The sequence below is a fragment of the Rhinichthys klamathensis genome, unplaced genomic scaffold (genome assembly GCF_029890125.1).
Source record: "Rhinichthys klamathensis goyatoka isolate OS25496 unplaced genomic scaffold, OSU_Roscu_1.1 h1tg000015l_1, whole genome shotgun sequence".
Lineage (NCBI taxonomy): Eukaryota > Metazoa > Chordata > Actinopteri > Cypriniformes > Leuciscidae > Rhinichthys > Rhinichthys klamathensis.
Window position 1 is genome coordinate 799,216 of NW_026606567.1, and position 23,651 is coordinate 822,866.

At 37.3% G+C, this 23,651-nt stretch overlaps 2 protein-coding genes across 5 annotated transcripts in view; one reads left to right on the top strand and one right to left on the bottom strand.

The window, feature by feature from the left end:
- Positions 1–406: 406 nt before the first annotated feature.
- aqp8b (aquaporin 8b) lies at positions 407–2,094 on the bottom strand. Its single transcript, XM_056233955.1, has 5 exons — positions 1,825–2,094; positions 1,489–1,615; positions 1,189–1,403; positions 981–1,115; positions 407–859 (listed from the first exon to the last, which is right to left on the bottom strand). The coding sequence occupies exons 1-5, from the start codon at positions 2,064–2,066 to the stop codon at positions 817–819; spliced, it is 762 nt and encodes a 253-aa protein (XP_056089930.1). The 5' UTR covers positions 2,067–2,094; the 3' UTR covers positions 407–816.
- A 2,757-nt stretch (positions 2,095–4,851) lies between these two features.
- The window catches only part of arhgap17b (Rho GTPase activating protein 17b), a 31,652-nt gene continuing 12,852 nt past the window's right edge, over positions 4,852–23,651 (top strand). For 2 of the 4 annotated variants that reach the window (XM_056272090.1, XM_056272104.1), the window contains exons 1-9: positions 4,853–5,152; positions 11,395–11,434; positions 20,530–20,634; positions 20,715–20,791; positions 21,267–21,378; positions 21,459–21,535; positions 22,401–22,518; positions 22,605–22,673; positions 23,060–23,141. In XM_056272090.1, coding sequence (XP_056128065.1) covers positions 5,100–5,152; positions 11,395–11,434; positions 20,530–20,634; positions 20,715–20,791; positions 21,267–21,378; positions 21,459–21,535; positions 22,401–22,518; positions 22,605–22,673; positions 23,060–23,141 — 733 coding nt within the window. In that variant the 5' untranslated portion in view covers positions 4,853–5,099. Of the gene's footprint in view, positions 5,153–11,394; positions 11,435–20,529; positions 20,635–20,714; positions 20,792–21,266; positions 21,379–21,458; positions 21,536–22,400; positions 22,519–22,604; positions 22,674–23,059; positions 23,142–23,651 lie in introns of all 4 variants that reach the window. The other 2 variants (XM_056272098.1, XM_056272110.1) reach the window with 2 other exon arrangements.

Consider the following 23,651-nt stretch of genomic DNA (forward strand, 5'->3'; position numbering starts at 1 on the left):
TAAATAGCTTTCAATATATATATTATTATTAAAATGTTATAAATGTAAGCTGACCTTATAGATTATAAATCTATATTTATATTTGAATATATAGGCTAGGCTATATCATTTTGTATACGTTAATACTAGTTAATAATATTTTGAAACGGATCATTTTTTAATGTGCACAGGCTATGTCTTATGCATTATTTTATTTTGTAGGAAACTTAAAGTGTTACTCATACTCCACATGTCCAACTCATTTACTCAGCTGATGACTAACCTAACTAACTAACAGACATAAATGGCGGGGTCATCACCTTTGACATGGTGCTTTGAAAGGTTCCCAAAATGTGTTCATGTATAATCTGTGTTAAATCCAGGCTCAAACACGTACCACCACTTTTGGTAAATAGAACCCTTTGAGCTCTCCAAATATGTGAAATCTGTGAGAGACATTTGTGTTGAAGAGTTTTATTTAATTAGCTATACTGATTAATTCCAACACATGGAAAAGCATAAAAATAATGTGCTTGAATATAAAAGTTATAGAGTGTGTAAATTAAAGTGTGAATATAATTTATTTGATTATGTTAGTAACACTTCACATACATTTTCAATTAAAAAAATTCCCAATTTAAAATGTAAAATTCTCAATATTAATACCTGAGCATCCTTTCCATATTTCTATCTTTGCAGAGCAGGATTTACAAATTACTATTAGGCCTATATCTGGTAAAGAAATGTGAATTACAAATTAGTTACATTCTTGTGTACCTAAAAGAGGAGAATTAACAAAATAAAAATTGAAGGTCTGTTTGAAAGATGTACTGAATGTTACTTCATCAGTAGGCGGGTATTGTTGTCTCCAAGCATCAGCCTGAAAGAAATACAAGTGGCTTAATAAAATCCCTTAATTCAGTCAAAATGGAACAATATAGGAAATGTCTGATGTTAATGAGGATTTCAGTTCTTTCTAAGGAAATGCTTATTAATCTCACCTGACTAATGCAGCAGCAATAAGGCCTCCAGTAATGGGTCCCACCCAGTAGATCCAGTGGTGAGTCCAATAGTTGGTCAGCACGGCAGGACCAAACACTCTTGCAGGATTCAAACACGCACCAGAAACATCACCCCTGAAGCCCACAGAAGATGTTAATCTCCAGACCACACACAGGAAATGATGTATAACATAAACAGTGAACTCACCCCGCGAGCACGTTAATAATGACTGTGCAGCCCACCAAAAATGGAACCAAAGGACTCTTGCTCTTGGCATTAACTGCACCCAGTAAGACCACCAAGGCCACTAGACACGTCATGGCAATCTCTCCAAACAATGCCTTCACAATATAGTCATCAGCCTTGAGAACCGTGAACGCCGCACCTTGAGCTTTTGCATATTTCTCATTTGAGGTCATTCCCTAAAAAGAAATCCAAATCCATTGAAGTGTGACTGGTGAATTTAATGGTGCATGCAAAAATGGCTCAATGACACATGTATCTCACCTTGGCCATGACTGCACCAAGTAAACCTCCGCTAAGCTGAGAGATCAGGTACGGTGCCACCATTTTCAGCTCCATTCCACCACAGAGGTAGACGGCTATGGTGAATGACGGATTGAAATGAGAACCACTGTGTCAAGGGAAAAGATCATTGCATTATTCATCAATAAGCAGATGCTTTTTATCCAAAGCAACTCCCAGGACATGTTTAGTACTGGCAGAAACCCCCTGGAGCAAACTGACCGGACTACATCAATCAAACATAATGAGCTTTGTTTGAATATAAATCCACATCTATCCAACACATATCCATGAGTACAAAAATAAATTTCTTCTCACCTGATCTCTGCCATACATGCAATCAGTACAGCCACTGCGAGACCATGAGCCAGCGCAGGCTGGAGTCTGCCGGCATCCTCCACGTTTTCAATTACAGACACACATCCGATGAACACAAAGAAGGTGGTCCCCACCAGCTCAGCTACACACGGCTGAAAGACCCGCTCAAACAGGTTCTGCTCTCTCGCGGTGTGTTGTCCCACCTTATCCATCAGAGCTTTCTCCATGTTGTGAAGTTCCATTTAGTCTTCAGGCGTTCTTTCCGAGGCACGTATGTCTCTCTGATAGTTGTGTCCTATTATCTTAGTGGCCGTACTCATCATTTAAATGTGAGTGTCAGAAAGCTGTAGCATTAAATTGCTCAATGACCTTTGAGGGCAATTGATGATTGAAAAGACTAATAATAAATGTAAAATGCTGACCAGTGGTAAAGAAAATAATACTGAAGGAGATTAAAATGTAACATGCTTCTGTACTCAGCTAATTTAGACGTGCCTGGAACTATTTAAACGCCAGAAAGTTTAACCTGTGCTGCAGCATGTCCTGGTTACATAGATTACAAGGGAAACTAACTCATGTTCAGAAAATTACCTAAAACAGTAACTTAATAATGGACATTTATTTTCCCACCAAAAATAAAAATGAAAAGGTTAAAGGTTAACCAAATAGTGGAGACTAAAAGTCCTAGAAATATGTGATCACATTTACGTTTGTAACTACTATTTAGGGTAAATAAATCCAAAGCTTAACAAAGTGTAAAAACATAAACTAATATCATATTTCATTGTGGCAAGAATATATACTTTTTTTTTTACATGAAAACCCCTGAAAAGGCTAAAGCCCACTCAGAAGCACAAACGTCTAATAAGTGGTTCCACTAATTCCAGTGCAATGACACATTTGTGTCATTATGTGACAAAAGAAGTATGTCTGAATTCACAGTACTCATAAAAGAGTAGGCAAAAAGTATGCGGATGACTTACTACTTCCGGTGAGATTCTGAAGTGGGCTTACGTGTGCGAATGTAGTACATCCATATAATATGAAGACTATCTAGAACGTAATTTTTTTAGCCATTAAGTAATTACTTATCAAAATAAGTACCTACTCAAGAGAGTATGCGATTTCGGACACAGCCATAGTGTTTGATTCCGGCCCAGATGGCATACTTCATATGCACTTACGGTCTTGTGGACTCACAATGGCCATTGTATGTGCGTGATCAAGAAGCTTTTGGCTGTGTCCGAAATCGTATGAAAAGTATGTCCTATATGAATGTGTCTAGTATGAATGTAATCTGGATTTACTACATTCGCCATGTTGTCATTATCATGTGATCTACCAGCGTCAGTTGCGTCACTTCACTGCCATTCATAAATCCTCTCCTGTGGCCTCATGGGATAGTAAAGTACATCGTATGCACACCTCAGAATCTCACCGGAAGTAGTAGGTCATCCGGGTTATTTTTGCCTACTCTTTTATGAGTACAGTGATTTCAGACATACTTCTCTTGTCACATACTGTTTTTCGCCTACTATATAATTACGGAAGTATGCGATTTTGGATGCAACCATTGCTCCCTGTTTTTTTTCCTACAGCCCTTAAAATGTCAGACTCCCTACCTACTGAACTAGTCAGCTGATTGAGAGTTTTGCACACCTACCGTGTCTCATTTGTCATTTTAAGGTTTCAGAAGGGTGCTCATAAGCTTTGCGGTCGATATGCGCCCTCGATGCACACTTTTGCCAAGCCCGCACCGCAGCAGACTTCTACCCAACAGTCAAAGCGGCATTACATCACGTAGGAAGATCCGGGCTGCATCCAAAATCGCATACTTCCCTTCTATAAAGTAGGCTAAAAACAGTATGTGACAAAAGAAATATGCCTGAATTCACACTAAAAGAGTGAAAAAAGTACCCGGATGACCTACTTCTTCCGGCGAGATGAAGTGAGCATCTGATGGACACTTTACTATCCCATGAGGCCACAGGAGAGGATTTGTGAATGGCAGTGAAGCAACGCAACTGAAGCTGGTGGGTCACATGATAATGACAACATGGCGAATGTATGATCCTACTACACACATTCATACTATAGAACATACTTTTTTTGGTGGTAAGTAGTCGGTTAGTAATTAGCCTACTTATTAAGAATAAGTAGCCTACCTACTCAAGAGAGTATATGCGATTTCGGACCCATTCGGATTTTCAGAGCCTGTGAGTGTTTAGGGTGTCATTTGGGACAGTAAAGTAAATCCATATCATATATTTTAGGCAACTTTAAAACATTTTCTCAAGAATCAACACAGACATTAGAAGTTGGGGTATTGACAAGAGAGAGTGCCTTTAGTTCGAATGGAATTTATTATGGCAGATATTTTCCTTACATAAGCCTCAGAATCATCAGATGTGCAACCCAAATTTATTATTTTATTATTATGATAGGCCTACTTTGTTTCTGTGGCAGAATACAGAACGAACTTTAAATAGTTGAAAGTGAATGTGGACCCCAAACAACAGAAAATTAAATGGCATGCATATGAGATCCCCATTTATTTCCACATACAAACTTTTTCTAAACCAGTCCTAGATTTTATGCTCAATCTGCACCATTGGTGTTAATGATATTATTTTTTAAAAATGGTTCAACTTTTAAAGATTTAATATTGGGTTTTTAGTACGTTTAACTTAAAATTTAATTTGACCATGTGCTACGTAGATTTATGAGAACAACTGCAAATTTATTATCTTTATCAGCTATTCCGCTTTGGACTGAGGATGGCGCTATTACAGAGGACAATAAATAATGTGACTTCATTACAATGCATGTCTTTAAAGGGCGTGAATTTTATTTGCATTTTACAATTACACTTTTTTTGTGCAATAAACAAACTCAAGTTATCATTAATCTTAGCCTATAACATGATTACCATTTGGTTATATGAACCAGAGTTTAAACCATCCAGTTTAATCAGACTCCTTCAGTCAAGAAGGTGTCATGTGTCACTGTGCTCCACAATAGGGAAGTGAACTGCACTTCCTATTTCCCCAGTGTTACTGCAGTCCACTGACTAAACCAGAAATTGAGAGGATGAGAAACGAAAGGAACACGCTTGACGCACGGTTTATAAATGAATACGAGCAGTAAATGACACAAATTCTCAACTTCGGATCCAGTTGAGCGCGCGCAATGGGAGCGTCGCGCGTGCGGGCGTCAGTTTGATAAAACAACGACTTCTCAAAGTTTTATATGTTGGTGGATGAAGAAGAATCAAGATGAAGAAGCAGTTCAACCGCATGAAACAGCTCGCCAACCAGACTGTTGGGAGGTTAGTGTGTTATAAACGGATTATTTTGAATATTTCTACTCTGATTCGTGTAAAAATGCACACTAATGTTGGGAGTGTCACTGTATGCGCGACGCGTTCACAGAGCAAAAGCAAGGTCTGATGTGGTCAAAGTTATAAACTACACATGCTGTTTGGTTATACATTTTATTTTCCATTGATTAAACAGTTTGACATTATGTGTAGAAGTTTGGATTGTCTCCCATGTACAGTACATTGCAGAACTGAGATTGAGACATTTTGGGCTTCTGTATTTTAGGGGCATATCTCTGTTGGGATCATCAAACATCTATTTGACTGAAATAATACATGCAAATATATGAACTGTATAAATATAAATAAATAAACTACATATCGGCGGTTGGATAATTTTGTATACCTCTGTAGCAGTTATTAAGGGACATTTTATTAGGCTAATAATGTAGCTAAATTAGTAACGTTACTGTGATTTTGCTCATTCAGCAATTAGGGATGCACCATTATATTGAAAAACTAACAGTACTTATTTTCATTTTATGGACAATATAAAATACTAGGCTATTTGTTGCTTACTTTATTCCTTTGTCAATTTCAAAATAATGTTATGCTTAAGTGAATTAAGGCATCACAACATAATGTACAGTATAAAATATGGATTTAAAATGAGTAGATAATAAGAAAGTTAAGATGATAAGGTTCCTGTGGTACAGGTTGGGACCATTATTATAGGCATTCGCTCTTAAAGTCACCATGAAATCAAAATTGACAGTTGTTTATTTATGGAATATAGCAGTATGTTATAAATGATTTATCTGTGCATGCCATTATTTATTTATTTTAATTCATGTGCCCTCATAACCTTTAGTCAAAATAACGTCCCCTCCCTCCATCTCTCCTCCTCTCCTCTGATGATGTGTTTACTGGCGCGAGGGCGGGATCAACCTGTCACTCACACAAGATCAACCAATAGTAAACCACAAACCTCCAATCAATTCCCCATGGACAAAATCAAGCCCCGTTCTACATCTGTTCTTGTTTGAGAAGCAGTTTGACGATAAACCTCACAACAGGGAACTTCCATTTCATGCCGACTTTACATTAACATTTACATTTTTTATCTAATATCAAAAAGTAGTTGGAAATGAGTGCTCTTAATCAAATTAAATATAGTTAAATATTATATTTGATTATATACGGTTGATAATCCTGCACCAAGCTCAAGTGGAAACATAACTGGAACTGTTCAGCCTGACGGTGGAAAAGCAGCTATTGATAACCAATGTTTTATATATGTTGTGCATCCCTAGCAATAATAAATAGCAAATAGAGTTTTACATTTTTGTGTTGAAAGTAGTTGCCAGGGCATTTTGACGTGGTTCCTAAGGGTTTCTGCTATGTGTTGCTACATGGTTACTTACTGTTGTTTGCCTTTTTACTGCATGCAGAAGCGTTCAGTTGATCTCTGCAGATCTCAAGAAACAAACTCACTCAGAAACTTTGAGTTGTCTTGACTGCATGGTTTCCCTTGCTGAGATTTTTCAAGGGCCTGTCGGAATTGACCGAAGTTGCATTCCCTTGCATATTTACTTGTACAGGGGTTAAAGGGTTATGTTAGGTCAAAATATCTTAGAGGCTTTTCATTATGTTCACATTGAGCTTTTTTGCATAAACATTGACATTTGCATATTGTTTTTGCCAAGACATTGTTTTTACAATATCTTTATTTAGATTCACTCTTCATCTCGGAGTTAAACATCCCAGGCAGCTGGTAGATTCATCACTCGCTTGTCACAATCTATCAGAGCGTTTGATGCAGAATGCAGATCCGGGGTAATCCAGAGTCGGAGGTATAATTGTCGGGCCAGCTTTCATGGCGGCTTTCCAGGCCAGAGAGACGCCACGTTTCGATACAGTCGGTTAGGTTACGGCTCCAGTTAGTTTGGCCTCTGCTGCAAAAGATACACTGTCAGAGATTTTACAATGATTGAAATGCATTGGAATTGCTCTGTTTTCTGTGATTTATATAAAGTTTCTGATATTTATTTGAACTCTGATAACTTTTAGTCATTGTTATAGTAGGAGATTTCCTGCGTCTTTAGTGAGACTTGAGCACAAAGTGATTTGTACTGAAGTTTTAAACTGTGGTGCGTAACTTCCAAAATGCAAAAATCTAGATTTTGTATCAGATGCAAATCAGAAATGGCATAAAAAAAACGGCATCCAAAACAGTGTACTCTGATGACCATCCGTGGCTAATTTCTAAAATTGGGTAATTTCTTGCTAATTTTGTATTTCTGATTGTATAATTGTTAAAAAATAAAAAAATGTTGGTGCAGACAGCAAGGCTCTACTTATCAAAACTGTCCATTTAGATACAGGATACTTGTGCTTTTAAACATGCTCATGAACATTGAATTTCCTTCTTTTCCTGAAACCAAAAACAGATGTTCAACGAGCTGGTCGAATGAAAATCATAGCAAGAGTCACTCTGTCTAAAGCTTTATTATATGTCATTGAACAGTCGTTCAAAGTTTTCTGGTCTTTAATAATGTTCTCAAAGCGTTAGCAAAAAAACATTATTTATACCATATTCATGGGAAAAACAAACTGAAGCCTTTTATTTGTCCGGCCATCTAACGGTTTTTACATGTTACCACTCGTTTCAGAATGTTCAGAGAACTTTCAAAAGTAACATTCCCATTCAAAAAATATTGTTTTCATAACTTAAAGGGATAGTTCACTTTGAAATAAATTTTCTGTCAGTCATATAATGCAGGTCTATGGTCACCACCTCAAAGAGCATGCACAGAGAAGTCCAAATTAAACATGATTTAATGACTCGTAAATGTAAGTACACATTGATGGCCTAAGACACGAAACGAGCGGTTTGTGTGAGAAAACGAACAGTATTTATATCGGTTTTACCTCTTGTAACCACAGCCACGTCCAAGTGATCTGAGGGTGCGGGCGCTTCGGTCTGCGCAAGCACCGGAAGTGATCTCTTCCAAAAAAACTAAAAAAATTCAACGTTGTCTGTTGATATATCGAAATCGTCGAGTGACGTACACGCGCGAGAGATCACTTCCGGTGCTTGCGCAGAGCGAAGCGCCCGCGCTCTCAGATCACTTGGACGTAGCTGTGGTTACAAGAGGTAAAAACGATATAAATACTGTTCATTTTCTCACACAAACCACTCGTTTCGTGTCTTAGGCCATCAATGTGTACTTACATTTACGAGTCATTAAATCATGTTTAATTTGGACTTCTCTGTGCATGCTCTTTGAGGAAGTGACCATAGGCCTGCATTATATGACTGACAGACAAGAACGGTTTGACCTAAAAATATCAAAATTGAAACTACTGCGGAAACAAAGACACCTACATCTTGGATGCCCTTGAGGTAAGCTAAAACATACCAAAAATTAATTTCAAAGTGAACTATCCCTTTAACGGGAACACAAAACATTCTTAGGGTACGTTTACACAACAACGATGTACTAAAAACAGGAACGTTTTTCCTTAGCGCTTTTCGCTTAAAAACGCTGTATTGCTCATGCCAGGCCAGTAGTTGGTGATGTCACTTTGTAAAGAAACACTAGACTGAACATGTAATACGCATGCGCATGACGTCACCGTTTTCACGGTATCGTTTTCAAAAACTTGCACTTTGAAACCAGTTTTCAGGCCCCCAAAACGGCGTCGTTGTGTAAATGAGCGGCCAGAACACATAAAAAGTTATCAGTTTTTAGTTGAAAACGGTGTCGTGTAAATGACCCCTGAGAATATATTTTGAGTGTCTCCTCTGAGAACTGAATTCTGGAGATTCTAGGGCAAGCGTTTTTTTGTTTTTTTGGGTGACCAAATACCTACTAACAGAGACTTTAATCTTTTCAATTAAGCGTATTGCTTATTAAACCTCTTGTTTTGTTGGGTCAAAAGCTGCAACGGTCTGTTAGGGATAATGTAAGATTTCAGCTCCAGTGCAGTTGCTATATTTACATTTAGGGTTTCAGATTCTGCTTAAATATGAGCACAGAATAGAATACATTACTTATTATGATTCAGTTCGCCTTGTACGAATCCGATTACTTAGAGAGATATTTACAGACTTCCAAGATCAGTCCTGTTCCTTAAAGGGCATTTTGATGGGCTAAACTAGATCTTTATAATAGTGTCTAAACATGTTAGTTGGGTGCCGGTCTGCTGTATTGTGAACTTTGAATGTGTGTAAAATGTTAGCCGTGGTATTTCTGGAGGTTTACACCCAACCCGATATGGATTGGCTGAACACAGGATCAATGCTAGTTCAGTATTGATGGAAATCTAAAAATTCTCTCCCGCATAATGAGAGGTCATTCTCAGCCTGTGTAATGGGATCTTAGGGATATTTGCTTTTGTTACATGACCAGTTTTTGTGGCTTTTATCTAAGTTTCCTGTGCTGAATGTGGGTTGCTCTCTTTTAGAAATAAAATGATGTCTGTGACATTTAATATTGATCTATTGAACCAAAAAAATCACCATGCATGGTGCCCTTGAGAAAGGTCCTTATACCCTGATGGATCTTTTGTGTCAGTTGGTGCCATCACATGAAAGTTGTAGACATAAATAACAGTTGCGCTGGTTGTGTGGTGTTACATATTCTATGCTATAAAAAAGATTAATGATTGTGTTTTTTTTACTCTAGTCTGACTGATCTTCACTGCTGGCTCAGCAGTTTTAGCACATGGGAAAAAACACTCAGCCTTCAGCCAGTTTCTCAAGCAATAATATCTGATCCTAGTTTTTGAAGGGTTATTAGTATAACTGAAACTAAAACATAACAAGTTTGTTGTTTAAATCAAAACAACTTTAACTGAAATAAAATAAAATATTTAAAAAATATATTTTATTTCAGCTGTTCCCATTTTCATTTAGTTTAACTTGATGTACTAAAAAACTAAACTGAAATAAAAATTAATACAAACTAAAAAAAATATATATAAAAATGACAAAAACACACAACAAAATTGCTTAAACTTTAAGTTAAAATGGAAAATATAATTCAAAATATTAACAAAAACTATTATCTCAGTGATAGTCAAATAAACTGATAATAATAAAAAAGGCTTATTATTATTATTATTAAAATTAACTTGTGAGAAGCCAAAAATGCAAAAAATAAATAATATTAGGACTTTTTTTTTAATATCTTGAATAAGACATTATATTTGTAAGTTTTTTTTTTCTTGTTTGAAGCATAAACCTCCAAAAATGTTGTTTGAGCAAAAAAACAAAATCAATGGAACAAGTAAGTTTTTTATTTTATTTTATGTTTAGATATTTTTACTGGAAAGATTAAAGGCCTGTTCACCCCAAGAACGATATAACGTTAACTATAACTTAGCGTCCACATCAGCAGACCCTATCGTTCTGTTTATTATAAGCACGTACTGCGGTTTTGTCGTCTGCTGCTTTAAATGCGCGAGGACGGATTCTGATTGGCTGTCAGTGTTTTTACCGTTCCTCAGCTGGAGACAATCGTTCTGAAAGGGATTCCAACGTTATAGTTTCTCTGTAGTTACGATTATAGTTGTGATCTTTGCTATTCTTTTAAATTTAGAATGATGTTTAGATCTATCTCTATCGTTATCATCCTTAGTGTAAGACTTTTTTTCAGTGTAAAAGACATTTTCTTGTTCAAAATAACACGAATAACTGTTACACTTAACTTTATATAAATAAATGGAAATGCTGAAACTATCACAGATCATGCCATGTGAACGTTCAGATTGTACAATGTCAAACGTGGCATAATGTGTAATAGTTTTATGGTCTCTGGTCAAAGGGAGTCCCTACTCATTATTTATGAAGCTCCACCCTCTTGTGTGTAAAGCCACAGAAGCCCCGCCCCCTTTACTGCTGTTGCCATAACAAACAATGTGGAATGCAGAAAGCAGGAAGTGGATTTTTTTTTTCTCGTGAAGTGTGCCAAAATCAACCGTTTGTTGACACAGTTGAAAAAATAAATGATTTTCCGTTTAGAATATTGAACTGCAATGGGTGTTTTGAATAATTTGTTTTTTTTTTACATTTGGAGTGAAGGCTTCAAGACTTATTCTTGTTTTGTTTTTTGTTTTGGCATCTTTTTATAGTGATACTGGCCTAACCTGCTTTCACAGTCAAGCCGAAGAACTTAAAAAAGCATTGCTCGTTATGTAGTCTGTCCTTATAACCAAACACTGTTTCCTTTTTTTTTTGTCCACAGAGCAGAGAAGACAGAAGTACTGAGTGACGACCTTCTTATGGTGACTATTTTTTTTTTTTCCTCCATGACTTTATCACAACCATGAAAGACTGCACAAATCATCTAGCATTCCAGTGTGATTTTACTATTATTTGTATTTCATTATTTCATTTTATTATTTTAAGCAATTTTAAATTAGCTCTTATTTTTTACATTTTCAGCTTCCATTTTCAAATACATATTTAGTCATTTTGTTATGTGCTTTTGTCACGTTTTAGTTCTTATTTTTTTAAATGTCACTTTTTAGGTTTTATTTTAATAAATTTTTTTGTTTTGTTTAAATGTCATTTAATGTTTCATCTAACGTTTACATTTTATTGTATTTCAGCTTTATTTCAATTAACAAAAAGTTTTCAATAGTTTTAGTTAACGATAATAATCCTGGAACCGACTACATTATTACTTTGGCCAAATGTAGGCACTAAGCATTACTTCAGAAAGTAATAATTTGAGTATCATGTTTTATTTTACGGCTCTCTTGAATACCTGATTCTGATTGGTCAATCGCCACATTGGCCGGTCAAATATTTTTGTATACTACTGTATATTATGGTATATATAATTAACCATTGTCTCTAGCACACGTCATTTGATGTCTCTCATGTTACTCCAGACTTTTTTTTTCTCACATATAATCTCAAATCAATATTTATGTATTGGTATTTTAATATTTATGTCCATTTGTTTATTCATTTATTCGGTGAGTAGTTGTGCTATAAGCAGGATAATGTACAGCCAACCAGTCATTAATGGCAAAACAAATGCTTTTGGAGTGAAACAAGACTATATTTTGTGATATAGACCAACTTGACTGTACATTATCCCTGACATATCTTCTGTATGTATTCATATGATATCAATATTGAATGAATATTAAGACAGATATTGTGCTCTAGCTAGCATGACATTAGCTCTTATTCAGTGTTAATGGGGGATTCCCAGCGTGTCTGTCTTTTGCTTTCAGTTATAGAAATAGTATCTGAGTTGAACTTTGATCCTTAACATTCATCATCTTCTTTCCCACAATCTCTCATCCTTCACACCCCTCCAACTCCTTTTTTTTCTGGCATCTTTCAGATAGCAGAAAAGCAACTGAGACTAATTGATCTTATTTAGGCATTTCTAACGTCACAAGGGCCATGTTTGCACGAGTATGCATGCAGCTACGGCTGTTATGAACAAAAAGTAGCCTGAAATAGCTCGAAAAGACCAAAGCGCTAGCAGCTTTGTGATAGCGTATGTATGTCGATGCAGGTAATTATGATTTTAATTTCAATACTGCATAGCAGCCATAATCTTCCAAAGCAAACACTCACTCTAAAAACAAAACTAATCAGTTTAATCTGTCACTACCTCATTGTTTAAAAAGCATCTCATGCTCAGACATGTCTAAACTAAAAGGGAAATCATTGAGACTCGACGGACTCTCGCCAGAGCTTTATATGCTGCTCCTTCACCTTCATTCATGCATTCCATGTCCAAGGGTCAAAGTTTAACTGCCTGATTGCTCTGCGTCTTGCAGGAGGGAAAAGGAACATGATAATGGGCCATAAACTCCCTCTCCAAATGACTCAGACGGAGTGGTTTGGAATGTGTTCTGGGTTTTGAAGGTCTGCCAGATTAAAAGTCAGTGGTGTTGGCAGACACTGTTAGAGCTGCTTTCCCTGGTCGTGGTTGGAGTTCTTGAGATCCAGCGTTGGGGAGTAACACTGCGAACTGCTCTATGTTTTTCAGTTGCTGGTTTCAAAACAAAAAAATTTCCGCACTAAGTTAGCAGTGTAGCTTCACTAAACGCTGTTTTTATGACGCATTGTATTGCAAATGGACCCAAAGGGCCGGATTCATATTTAAAAAAAAAAAATCATAATTTTTTTTCTTTTCTTTTTTGGTGTTTTGAGATAATTTCAAAAATAAAAATGATTTATAGTTAATATTAATGCAATAATTATGACCCATTTTTTCCCCATTGAATATAATAGAGTTGTTTTTTTTAGAGTCAAGCTTAGGCCTCATGAAAGCAATTTTTGAAATGAGATGGATGCCATCTGGTGGACAAACTGAGCATTTTAAAAATTCAAAACCCATATGTAATCTGAATTTATTAGTGTGTGTGTGTATAAAAGTGTGTGTGTGTGGATGTGTCTGTTTTGCACTCTTGATGTTTTATAGATTCACCCCTTCACTGTTGTGTGCTTTTTTTCTGAATCGTGGCTGATTTGTAGATTGTACGCACAAAAAAACTCTGTATTTTCACATTTTTGCCAATTTCCCATTCATTTCCTATGCGGGTCCATTTGGACCCGAAGGTCCTGAGTGTGACTGTTTTTTTTACAACCACTTAGACTATTCAAATCCTGTCCCCAATTTTTTTGGGTGTTCATATACCAAGTACCAACAAAGTCACCAAATTTCGGACCATTCCGATAAAGCTATGATTAAAAAAAATATATTTATTTAAATGCTTCGGGTCCATTTGGGCCGAAGAACCCCAGAGGGTTAAAAGGCCCCTTTACATGTTTATATTTTTGTTTACGGGGTCTATTACTAGAATAAGTTTACATTAATGTTCAAAAAACATAATTTTTCTTATAAATTACATTGTTGCAGCACCTGTTTGACTGAACGCTCTGTTTTAGTTTCGATTTCTTTAAAACCCGCCTTCCGACACGTGCATTGTGCTCTGATTGGTCAGCCAGCCCCAGTCTGTTGTGATTGGTCTACCGGCGCTTAGAGCGTGTCGGAGATGTAACATCCCTTACCATAACCTGCGAGTATCATCTTTGGAAGCTTCCTGAGGCGCTGTAGTGTAAACATTATAACTACGCTAAATATGGTGTCAGTTTTGCCGTATCAGTTCGAGCCCGAGTCCGATAATGACAGTCAGGAAGAACAAGCCGATAAATCTCAAACCACCTTCGCAAGCACAACTTTGTAATGTAAAAAATCTGTTTTACATGTATCTGTTAAATGTTAAGTCTAAAGTGTCATCTATTATTTGCAAAAAATAAGAGATAATTTATATCTGATTAAATATCATCTATTATGTATGTTAGGGATAGGCCTATACATTGTCCCCTTAAATAGCTTCAATGTGGTCATTAGTAGGTTGCAGTGTATCCGAATACTCATTTAGCTTGACTGTAGTTTAACTTATGAGCTGCTTGACAAACGGCCGTTTCAAAGTCTTTGAGGTCTTGAGTCACTCTCAGTAGGTGTGTATCGACCCCTGCTGGGTGAGTTGCGGCCACAGGTCGGCGTGGCCTCGTCATCATTTCCTGTTTGTCTCGTTTGCTTTGCTTGGAACTGTGGGTCTCTGATCAGAACATCTGTACCGCAGCTCTTTTCCTCTTCGTTCTTCCCTTTTCCTCATTCCATTTACAAACCTGTATCTGAACACTGATAACTGGTTGATGGGAAATGAGTGGAATGTTACATTTAATATGGAATTTTTAGCAGAAACCATTTTTAAAAGATGTATGTGTATGCCAAGACTGTGTTTATTTGATAAAAAAAAACAGAAAAAACGTTAATATTGTAAAATATTATTACAATTTAAAATAACGGTTTTCCATTGCAATATATTAAAATGTAATTTATTCCTGACTGTGATGGTAAAGCTGAATTTTCAGCATCATTACTCCAGTCTTTAGTGTCACATGATCCTTCAGAAATCATTTTAACATTTCTTATTATTACCGATCGAAGTATTAAGTATTACTGACCCCCAAAGTTTTTACTCTATGTGTGTGTGTTTATGTATGTATATATATATACACTCACCGGCCACTTTATTAGGTGCACCTGTCCAACTGCTCGTTAACACTTAATTTCTAAGCAGCCAATCACATGGCGGCAACTCAGTGCATTTAGGCATGTAGACATGGTCAAGACAATCTCCTGCAGTTCAAACCGAGCATCAGTATGGGGAAGAAAGTTGATTTGAGTGACTTTGAACGTGGCATGATTGTTGGTGCCAGAAGGGCTGGTCTGAGTATTTCAGAAACTGCTAATCTACTGGGATTTTCACGCACAACCGTCTCTAGGGTTTACAGAGAATGGTCCGAAAAAGAAAAAACATCCAGTGAGCGGCAGTTCTGTGGGCGGAAATGCCTTGTTGATGCCAGAGGTCAGAGGAGATTGGCCAGACTGGTTCGAGCTGATAGAAGGGCAACAGTGACTGAAATAACCACTCGTTACAACCGAGGTATGCAGCAAAGCATTTGTGAAGCCACAACACGCACAACCTTGAGGCGGATGGGCTACAACAGCAGAAGACTCCACCGGGTACCACTCATCTCCACTACAAATAGGAAAAAGAGGCTACAATTTGCAAGAGCTCACCAAAATTGAACAGTTGAAGACTGGAAAAATGTTGCCTGGTCTGATGAGTCTCGATTTCTGTTGAGACATTCAGATGTTAGAGTCAGAATTTGGCGTAAACAGAATGAGAACATGGAACCATCATGCCTTGTTACCACTGTGCAGGCTGGTGGTGGTGGTGTAATGGTGTGGGGGATGTTTTCCTGGCACACTTTAGGCCCCTTAGTGCCAATTGGGCATCGTTTAAATGCCACGGCCTACCTGAGCATTGTTTCTGACCATGTCCATCCCTTTATGGCCACCATGTACCCATCCTCTGATGGCTACTTCCACCATGTCACAAAGCTCTAATCATTTCAAATTGGTTTCTTGAACATGACAATGAGTTCACTGTACTAAAATGGCCTCCACAGTCACCAGATCTCAACCCAATCGAGCATCTTTGGGATGTGGTGGAACGGGAGATTCGCATCATGGATGTGCAGCCGACAAATCTGCGGCAACTGTGTGATGCCATCATGTCAATATGGACCAAACTCCCTGAGGAATGCTTCCAGCACCTTGTTGAATCTATGCCACGAAGAATTGAGGCAGTTCTGAAGGCAAAAGGGGGTCCAACCCGTTACTAGCATGGGGTACCTAATAAAGTGGCCGGTGAGTGTATATATATATATATATATATTACTAAATTGAGAGATTTTTTTTCCCCGAGCATATTAAGAATAGTTAATGCAATAGGTATCATATTTTTTTACAGCATTTATTGGTGGTTCTCATAAATATTCTATTGTTAATCGTTTTTTTTAATGAATGTTCATTCAGAATGCATTTAATTAAATACTCAGTTAAATGAAATGTTAGTTTATGTTAGCGTATAATAGTGTGTAATGAGGTAGAGATTAGCTAATGTTAACTTGTAGAACCTTATTGTAAAGTGTTACCAGATCATTGTTGTTTTCTTTGTCTGCATTACACACACTCTTCTGCACTGTTGCAAGCTGCCCTGCACAAACTGTGACTGGATTGTGAAATTCAGTGCCCATGTTTGCAGCATAATATGATTGGCATGATTCCTTTACTGAATGAGACGCTAAAACAACACTGACAGTGTGTGCAAAATAAACGGTGCGATTCTAGGTCTAAATGTAGGTTGCATATATCGGTTCTTTTCTATGCAGAGAGACTTCTGAATCGGGTGTCTTTGTGGTGAGCTTTTATTGAAATGAGTTTGCGTTGCAAACAGAAGCAGCGTGACTGAGATGCTGAAAGGAGCAGTTATCTCACACGAAGGGTTTCAGTTCCACCCCGACTGTCTGAAGTTATTTAAGGGACTGTCAGGCACATTTGAGGATTCGCCTCTTATACGTGCGAGAACGAGAGAAACGAGAAAGTCTCTGCAAGAAAACACTCAGCCAGTTTGGCAGCTTTCTGTTCCAGCTGTATGAAACCCGTATTAGTTCTGCCCGGTAACTGCTGAAGTTACAAACCTTGATTTCTTTCTAGATCCTGATAACTTGTAAAAATATGTCCATCCAACTAGTTGTGACAGTCTTTTCTTCCCTATTGTGACGTATATCCGTGTGAAACCGCTTCCAGAACAAGATAAAATGTTGGGCGAGGCTTGATTTGGTCCACTAGGAATTGGTTGTGGTTTGCTATTGGTGGATCTCATGTGAGTGACAGGTTGATCATCAGAGAAGAGAAGAGAAGTCTCTGCAAGAGGGAGGGGAAGTTATTTTAATTAAAGATTATGAGGACAACCACAAAAAAAGAAAGATAAATCACTTATACTGCTATTTCCATAAAAACAAATCTGTTTTGATTTCATGGTGACTTCAACCAAACGTCACTGGTTGGACAAACAGACTTATGCCATTGGTTGAGCTGACATTGCTGTATTAGGCTGATCGAGATGCTCAGATATTTGAATAGTGGCACTTTTTTTTTTTTTTTTTTCAGGACATTCAACCTACAATTGGCTGACTTATAGTTGTCTCTTATAGTTGAGATTTAAAAATACACATCACCCCTGCACACATAGCTCAGGGTTCAGATAGACCAGATCAGATAGGATGGAGAGTATGAGGTGTGAACTGAAAATACATTTGACAAGAGTTTTTCTCATATTACAAGATGTAGGTAAACAGCCTGCTAGTCTCTAAACTCCAGCCATTTGTATGTGCTAAAGTGCACACTTTGCATGCGCAGTGCAGACTTTTTTCTTTCCTGGTTCCTCATGTTCACTGTAGCTTTAATTCTTTAACCATATTGTCCACTTTAAAAGCTTTTCCAATCCAGGCTCCGCTGTAGCCTCTGTTTATGACTGCAGGTCAAAAACATAAACTGATGGCCAACTCAATGAAGAAACAACTAGAAAACACAATTTTTCTGGAAATGACCATACTTTTCATAATAGATGCACAAAAGATTTTTATTAAGTGCCCCTATTATGCTATTTTAAAGGTTTCTAGGTTTTCATGCATCAAAGGTAAAAAAAAACACTTTGATTTTTCATTATATACATTGCAGCATCATCTCTTTTTTCACAGTGTCTGAATTGGCCTGATAAAGGATTTAGTCTCACTAAACCCCTCCGTCCCAAGAGCATACTCTGCTCTGATTGGTCAGATCTGTTGCTCAGTCTGTTGTGATTGGTCTACTCTGCTCTGATTGGTCAGATCTGTTGCTCAGTCTGTTGTGATTGGTCTACTCTGCTCTGATTGGTCAGATCTGTTGCACAGTCTGTTGAGATTGGTCTACTCTGCTCTGATTGGTCAGATCTGGGCTGCGTTCAGCCCCGACAAAACGTTGCACAACGTTTTTTTAAACAGAAACGGTGATGCGTTGAACACACTGTTCTGATGACGCAAGAGTTGCATCTATGGCAGCTGAGAAGGCCATTCTTTGTGTTCTTTGTGAAGAATTTTCGGAGCCTGATGAAGTCGGTATAAATATGTGTTTAATACTACAAAATATGCCCGATGTTACAGTTACTGCACTTGCCGCCCAGAACACAAGAGAACATCCCAATCGAGGGAATGGATTGCTGAAACTGAAATGGAAGCACACGTCTTACCTAATTCAGACTAAAACATCTATTTATCCTCACATACTGACTTTATTTGTAGTTCATACTGTTTTAATACCCTGTATTTTCTTTCTCATTTTTAGGAAAAGCACTTAATTACCATTGTTTATTTCTATACCAAATGTCATACACTTGCAATGAAGCTAAAAATATAAACAACTACATCATTATGTTCATATCCTATAGTTTTACAATAAAACTTACGACAAACATGTCTTCTAATATCCTCAGTTGTTGCGAATACCGAGCTGCATCGAACACATTTGTAAATTACTTTCCTTGAACCCATTGTTCAACCCGGAAACATGACGTTCAACCCGGAAACCGTAGCAAAACGTTGCGCACCGTTTTGAACTTGAACGTGCGCCTATTGTGATTGGTCAAATCTGCTCTGATTGGTCAGATCTGTTGTGATTGGTCTAATCCGCTCTGATTGGTCAGATCTGTTGCTCAGTCTGTTGTGATTGGTCTAATCCGCTCTGATTGGTCAGATATGTTGCTCAGTCTGTTGTGATTGGTCTAATCCGCTCTGATTGGTCAGATCTGTTGCTCAGTCTGTTGTGATTGGTCTAATCCGCTCTGATTGGTCAGATCTGTTGCTCAGTCTGTTGTGATTGGTCTACTGCTTGCAGCACGTGAGGGATAGGCGTCAATAAGCCTTGAGCTTCAGCCTATACCCTTTGGTTTAATCAAAAGTTATGTATATGTTATTGTATATTTGTTAATGATAAACCAAATAAAAGGAAATGAAATGAAAAAAAAAAAACCATAGTTATATGAACTATTGAACTATAATTATTATATCAGTTTGAACGTGAGTCCTCATCCTTTGGAAGTGCAGCTTAGTGGACTTACTTTTGAAGAAATCAGCGTCTTCTCGACTCTCCCAGGCCTCAGCTACAACTACACTGTTTGAGGGACAAAGTAGGCATTGTTTGCGGGCAGCCAATAAAGACCATATGGTTGACATTATCTTTACAAAACGACATACAGTAGGTTCAAGCAAAAACTGTTTCAGGTAGTTCAGATTCGGTTCTTTCTTTTGGGAGATAATAACTCCATTTATCGTGCAGTTTGATCTTTGAAACTTTGCAGACCTTTTACATTCACAAACAACAGCTACAGTATATTACACAACTACATGAAATGTAATATCTGAAAAAGCATAACAGGGGCACTTAAAAGGAATTAATACTTGTATTCAACAGGGATGCATGAAATCAATGAAAAGTGACACTAAAGACATTTATAAGATTACTAAACATTCTGTTCTTCCTATTAATCGAATCCTGTGGAAAATATGAAGCAGAACAACTGCTTTCAAAATTGGTAATAGTCCGAAATGTTTCTTGAGCATCAAATCCTCATATTAGAATGATTTCTGAAGGATCATGTGACGACTGGAGTAATGATGCTGAAAATTCACCTCTGACATCACCACTTTGCCAGAATCACAGTCCAGATGAAATGACTGAACAGGCTTTTTGCACATTTATAAGAACAGGAAACTGAAGGGTGGTGGTGTACAAGACCCACAATTCTTTGCAAAGACTCAAGTGGTAAGCATTACAGGAAATGCAGAACAGGTGTGCATGTAACCATGGTAATGGAACTTTTGGTGATGGAACTGGGAACTACTGAAGTCCCAATACATTTTAAATTTGAATCAAATGTGTGCGTTAATACAGATTGAGCGGCGCCTGGAAAATATGCGATTGGTCTCCCATAATGCACACAAGAAGATGTCCATGTGTCTGCAGGGTAACGTGGGCACAGATGCGGAGAAGAGACATGTAAGTAACAGCTGCTTTTTTATATTTTCAAATCCCTCCTCCATAGTACACACTTCTGAATCGTTTCTTTTTCCTCTTAGAAAAAGCTTCCTCTCACGGCCCTTTCACAATCCATGCTGGATGGAGGAAATCAGCTCGGAGACGAGTCTTTTATCGGGTGAGTTTACTGACAAAACCCATCCGCCTGATCTGTGATTCAGACTCATAATGATGAGAGAACTTTGAATGTGACCAAACATCCCTGAGTCGTCGTGTTTTTTCAGGCAGGCGGTTCATTTATGGTCATGATCTGTGAAAATACAGAGTGGAAACATCATGATTATCCAACAATATTTGTTATCCCAGTAAAATGCATAATAGTCCGGTGTAAAATGCTAAATTATTATTGTTCATGAGGGAAAATGTGACCTCATGCTGCTTGATTATGATTGGTTCATAGTGTTTTTAGCAAGAGATTATTGTTTGTGAATTATGCTAGATGTGTTTGATATTATTTTAAGGGATGTCTTACAAGCAAGGATTTTTTTCATGGGGGGTGTGATATTTTTGTCCATATCGCCCCGCCCTGTTATTTAGCATCTGTTAATCCAAGCGACCAGGCAGCATGATGTTAAGCATGTTTGTGTCTACAGGAAGATGATGGAAGTCTGTGGAGAAGCTGAAAACAAACTGGCCTTTGAGCAGAGCCAACATGAAGTTCAGCTGGAGAGAGATGTTCTAGACCCTCTCAACCAGCTAGCAGAGGTACGTAACGCCAAAGACCTGCAAATAACATGCTTTTTAAACAGGCAATGTAGGTTATATCTTTATGTTTGTGCTTGAAGGTGGATATTCCTAACATCCTGAAGCAGAGGAAACATTTAGCCAAGCTTGTGTTGGATTTTGATTCTGCGAAAGCCAGGTGTGTATATAAATATACTACTGTGCAAAAGTTTGGGTTCAGTTTTTGTTTTGTTTTGGGGGGTTTTCCGGAAAGAAATTAACACTTTTATTCAGCAAGGTTGCATTAAATTGATCAAAAGTTGATCTATTTAGCCTTCAGCCCGCCTTATTTCAACTTAGTTTTAATCGTGTTTAACAGCGGAATTCGTGGTGAAAAACTACATTACCCATGATGCTCTACAGAAAATTACACCAATCAGAGAGTCGAAAAAAGCAACACATGCCAAAAGGTTTTGTTAGCTCCGCCAACTCTCATGAAGCACTGCACATGATGTAATCAAATCAAGTCAATCTCTCCACACTCTCAAAATACTGAAATATTTGCATATTTTGCAATAAACTTAAAATATATTGTTTTAATATATATAATCAACATTTGTAAATGAGTAGTTTTATATTTCTCCATTGTTTTTAATTTGATTTTGCTGTTCACAATGCTTCATGGGATTGTAGTTCTTTCCCTCAATGAAGCTGTGAAGTACATTTGTCTTTTTATCAGATTTTCAAATATGTTTTTGCTTCAAATCAAAGTTTGTTATTGAAGACTGGAGTAATGATGCTGAAAATACAGCTAAATTACATTTTATAATATATTAGAATAGAAAATTTTGAATTGTAATAATATTACTGTTTTTACTGTAGTTTTTAATGCAAAAGACTCCTTTGAATAACATTAGAAAAAATCTTACAGACCCCAAACTTTTGAATAGTAGTGTAAATGCATGACACTATAACCACACCAGCGTCTGCTGATCATCTTCCGGTGCTTTGAGACATTTGATGACATTGCAATGCAAATTGCTTGGAATACTCCTGTAATACAGGTATCACCAGGCCACAAAGGCATTTCCATCATCTGCAAATGCTCAAGCAATGGCTGCCAAACTTGACACACTTAAGGAGGAGATGGATGAAGCTCAGAACAAAATGGAAATAGGCAAGGTATGGATATAAGTCAGATTTGATTGAGGTTTCTGGGTGACCTTAGGTAGCACATTGAACCTAGTCTGATCTTGTTTTGTCTTTAGGATCAACTAGCAGCTGAAATGTACAACTTTTCCTCCAAGGAAGGAGAATATGCACGCTATTATGTGTTGGTAAGTCATTGAGGCTTGACCGGCACAAGAAAAATGATGTCTGATAAAGTTCGATTTATACTGGAATAATGAATTTAACTTGCAAATTTATCAGTTAGAAACTGGTCAAAGTTCAGTGGTATCAAATACTTTAGATATACAAAGACAGCGAGAGGCGTTTCAAAGATGGACGCCGACTGAAATGACTTGCCTGAAAGGGTTTTTTGTGTTATTCATAGATGATCTTACTGTATGCTAGTAGTTAGCATGTCTAACCAGTAGAGTCAATTTAACTGTACAATATTTTACAGTATATAGCCAGTTAGTAGATTAAAGATCATTTTGTCACAAACTTTTCTTCTCTCAAAACAAAAATAGAAAAGTGAGGCTTGTATTTGTCTTGACAGTTGTTAGAAGCTCAAGCTGAATACCACAGAAGAGCCTTGGCGTCCATCGAGAGCGTCCTGCCCACCATACAGTCACAGCAAGGTGTGATATTTACTCTTCACGTCCTGGACAGAGCATCTGCTGGATAAATGTTTCATATGAATCACTCACAGCACCTATGAAATCATGGGCTTATTAAAGGGTTAGTTCAGCCAAAAATTAAAAATTAAAATTCTGTCATTAATTATTCACCCTCATGAAACACGTAAGACTTTCGTTCAACTTCAGAACACAAATGAAGATCTTTTTAATGAAATTTGAGAGATTTCTGTCTCTCCATTGACAGCCTACGCAACTACCACTTTCAAGCCTCAGAAAGGTTGTAAAGACATCATGGAATTAATCCATGTGACTCCAGTGGTTTAACCTTCATTTTATGAGTGAGTGAGTGCTTTGTTTGCACAAAAAAACATAATTTACAACTTAATTTACAAAATATTACGATAATATATATTACGAAATATTATAATATAATACATGTTGTGTTGACACGAGAGCAGATGTGAACCTGCGTTGGGTGAACTAACCCTTTAATAACAATTAAACAGTGTA

What these genes read in the sequence shown, in the direction of transcription:
- aqp8b (XM_056233955.1), bottom strand. Translation starts at nt 2,066, where the DNA reads ATGGAACTTCACAACATGGAGAAAGCTCTGATGGATAAGGTGGGACAA. An exon ending in TTGGTGCAGTCATGGCCAAG is followed by an intron (nt 1,404 to 1,488) that starts GTGAGATACATG and finishes ATTTCTTTTTAG; the next exon opens with GGAATGACCTCAAATGAGAA. An exon ending in ATTATTAACGTGCTCGCGGG is followed by an intron (nt 1,116 to 1,188) that starts GTGAGTTCACTG and finishes TGTGGGCTTCAG; the next exon opens with GGGTGATGTTTCTGGTGCGT.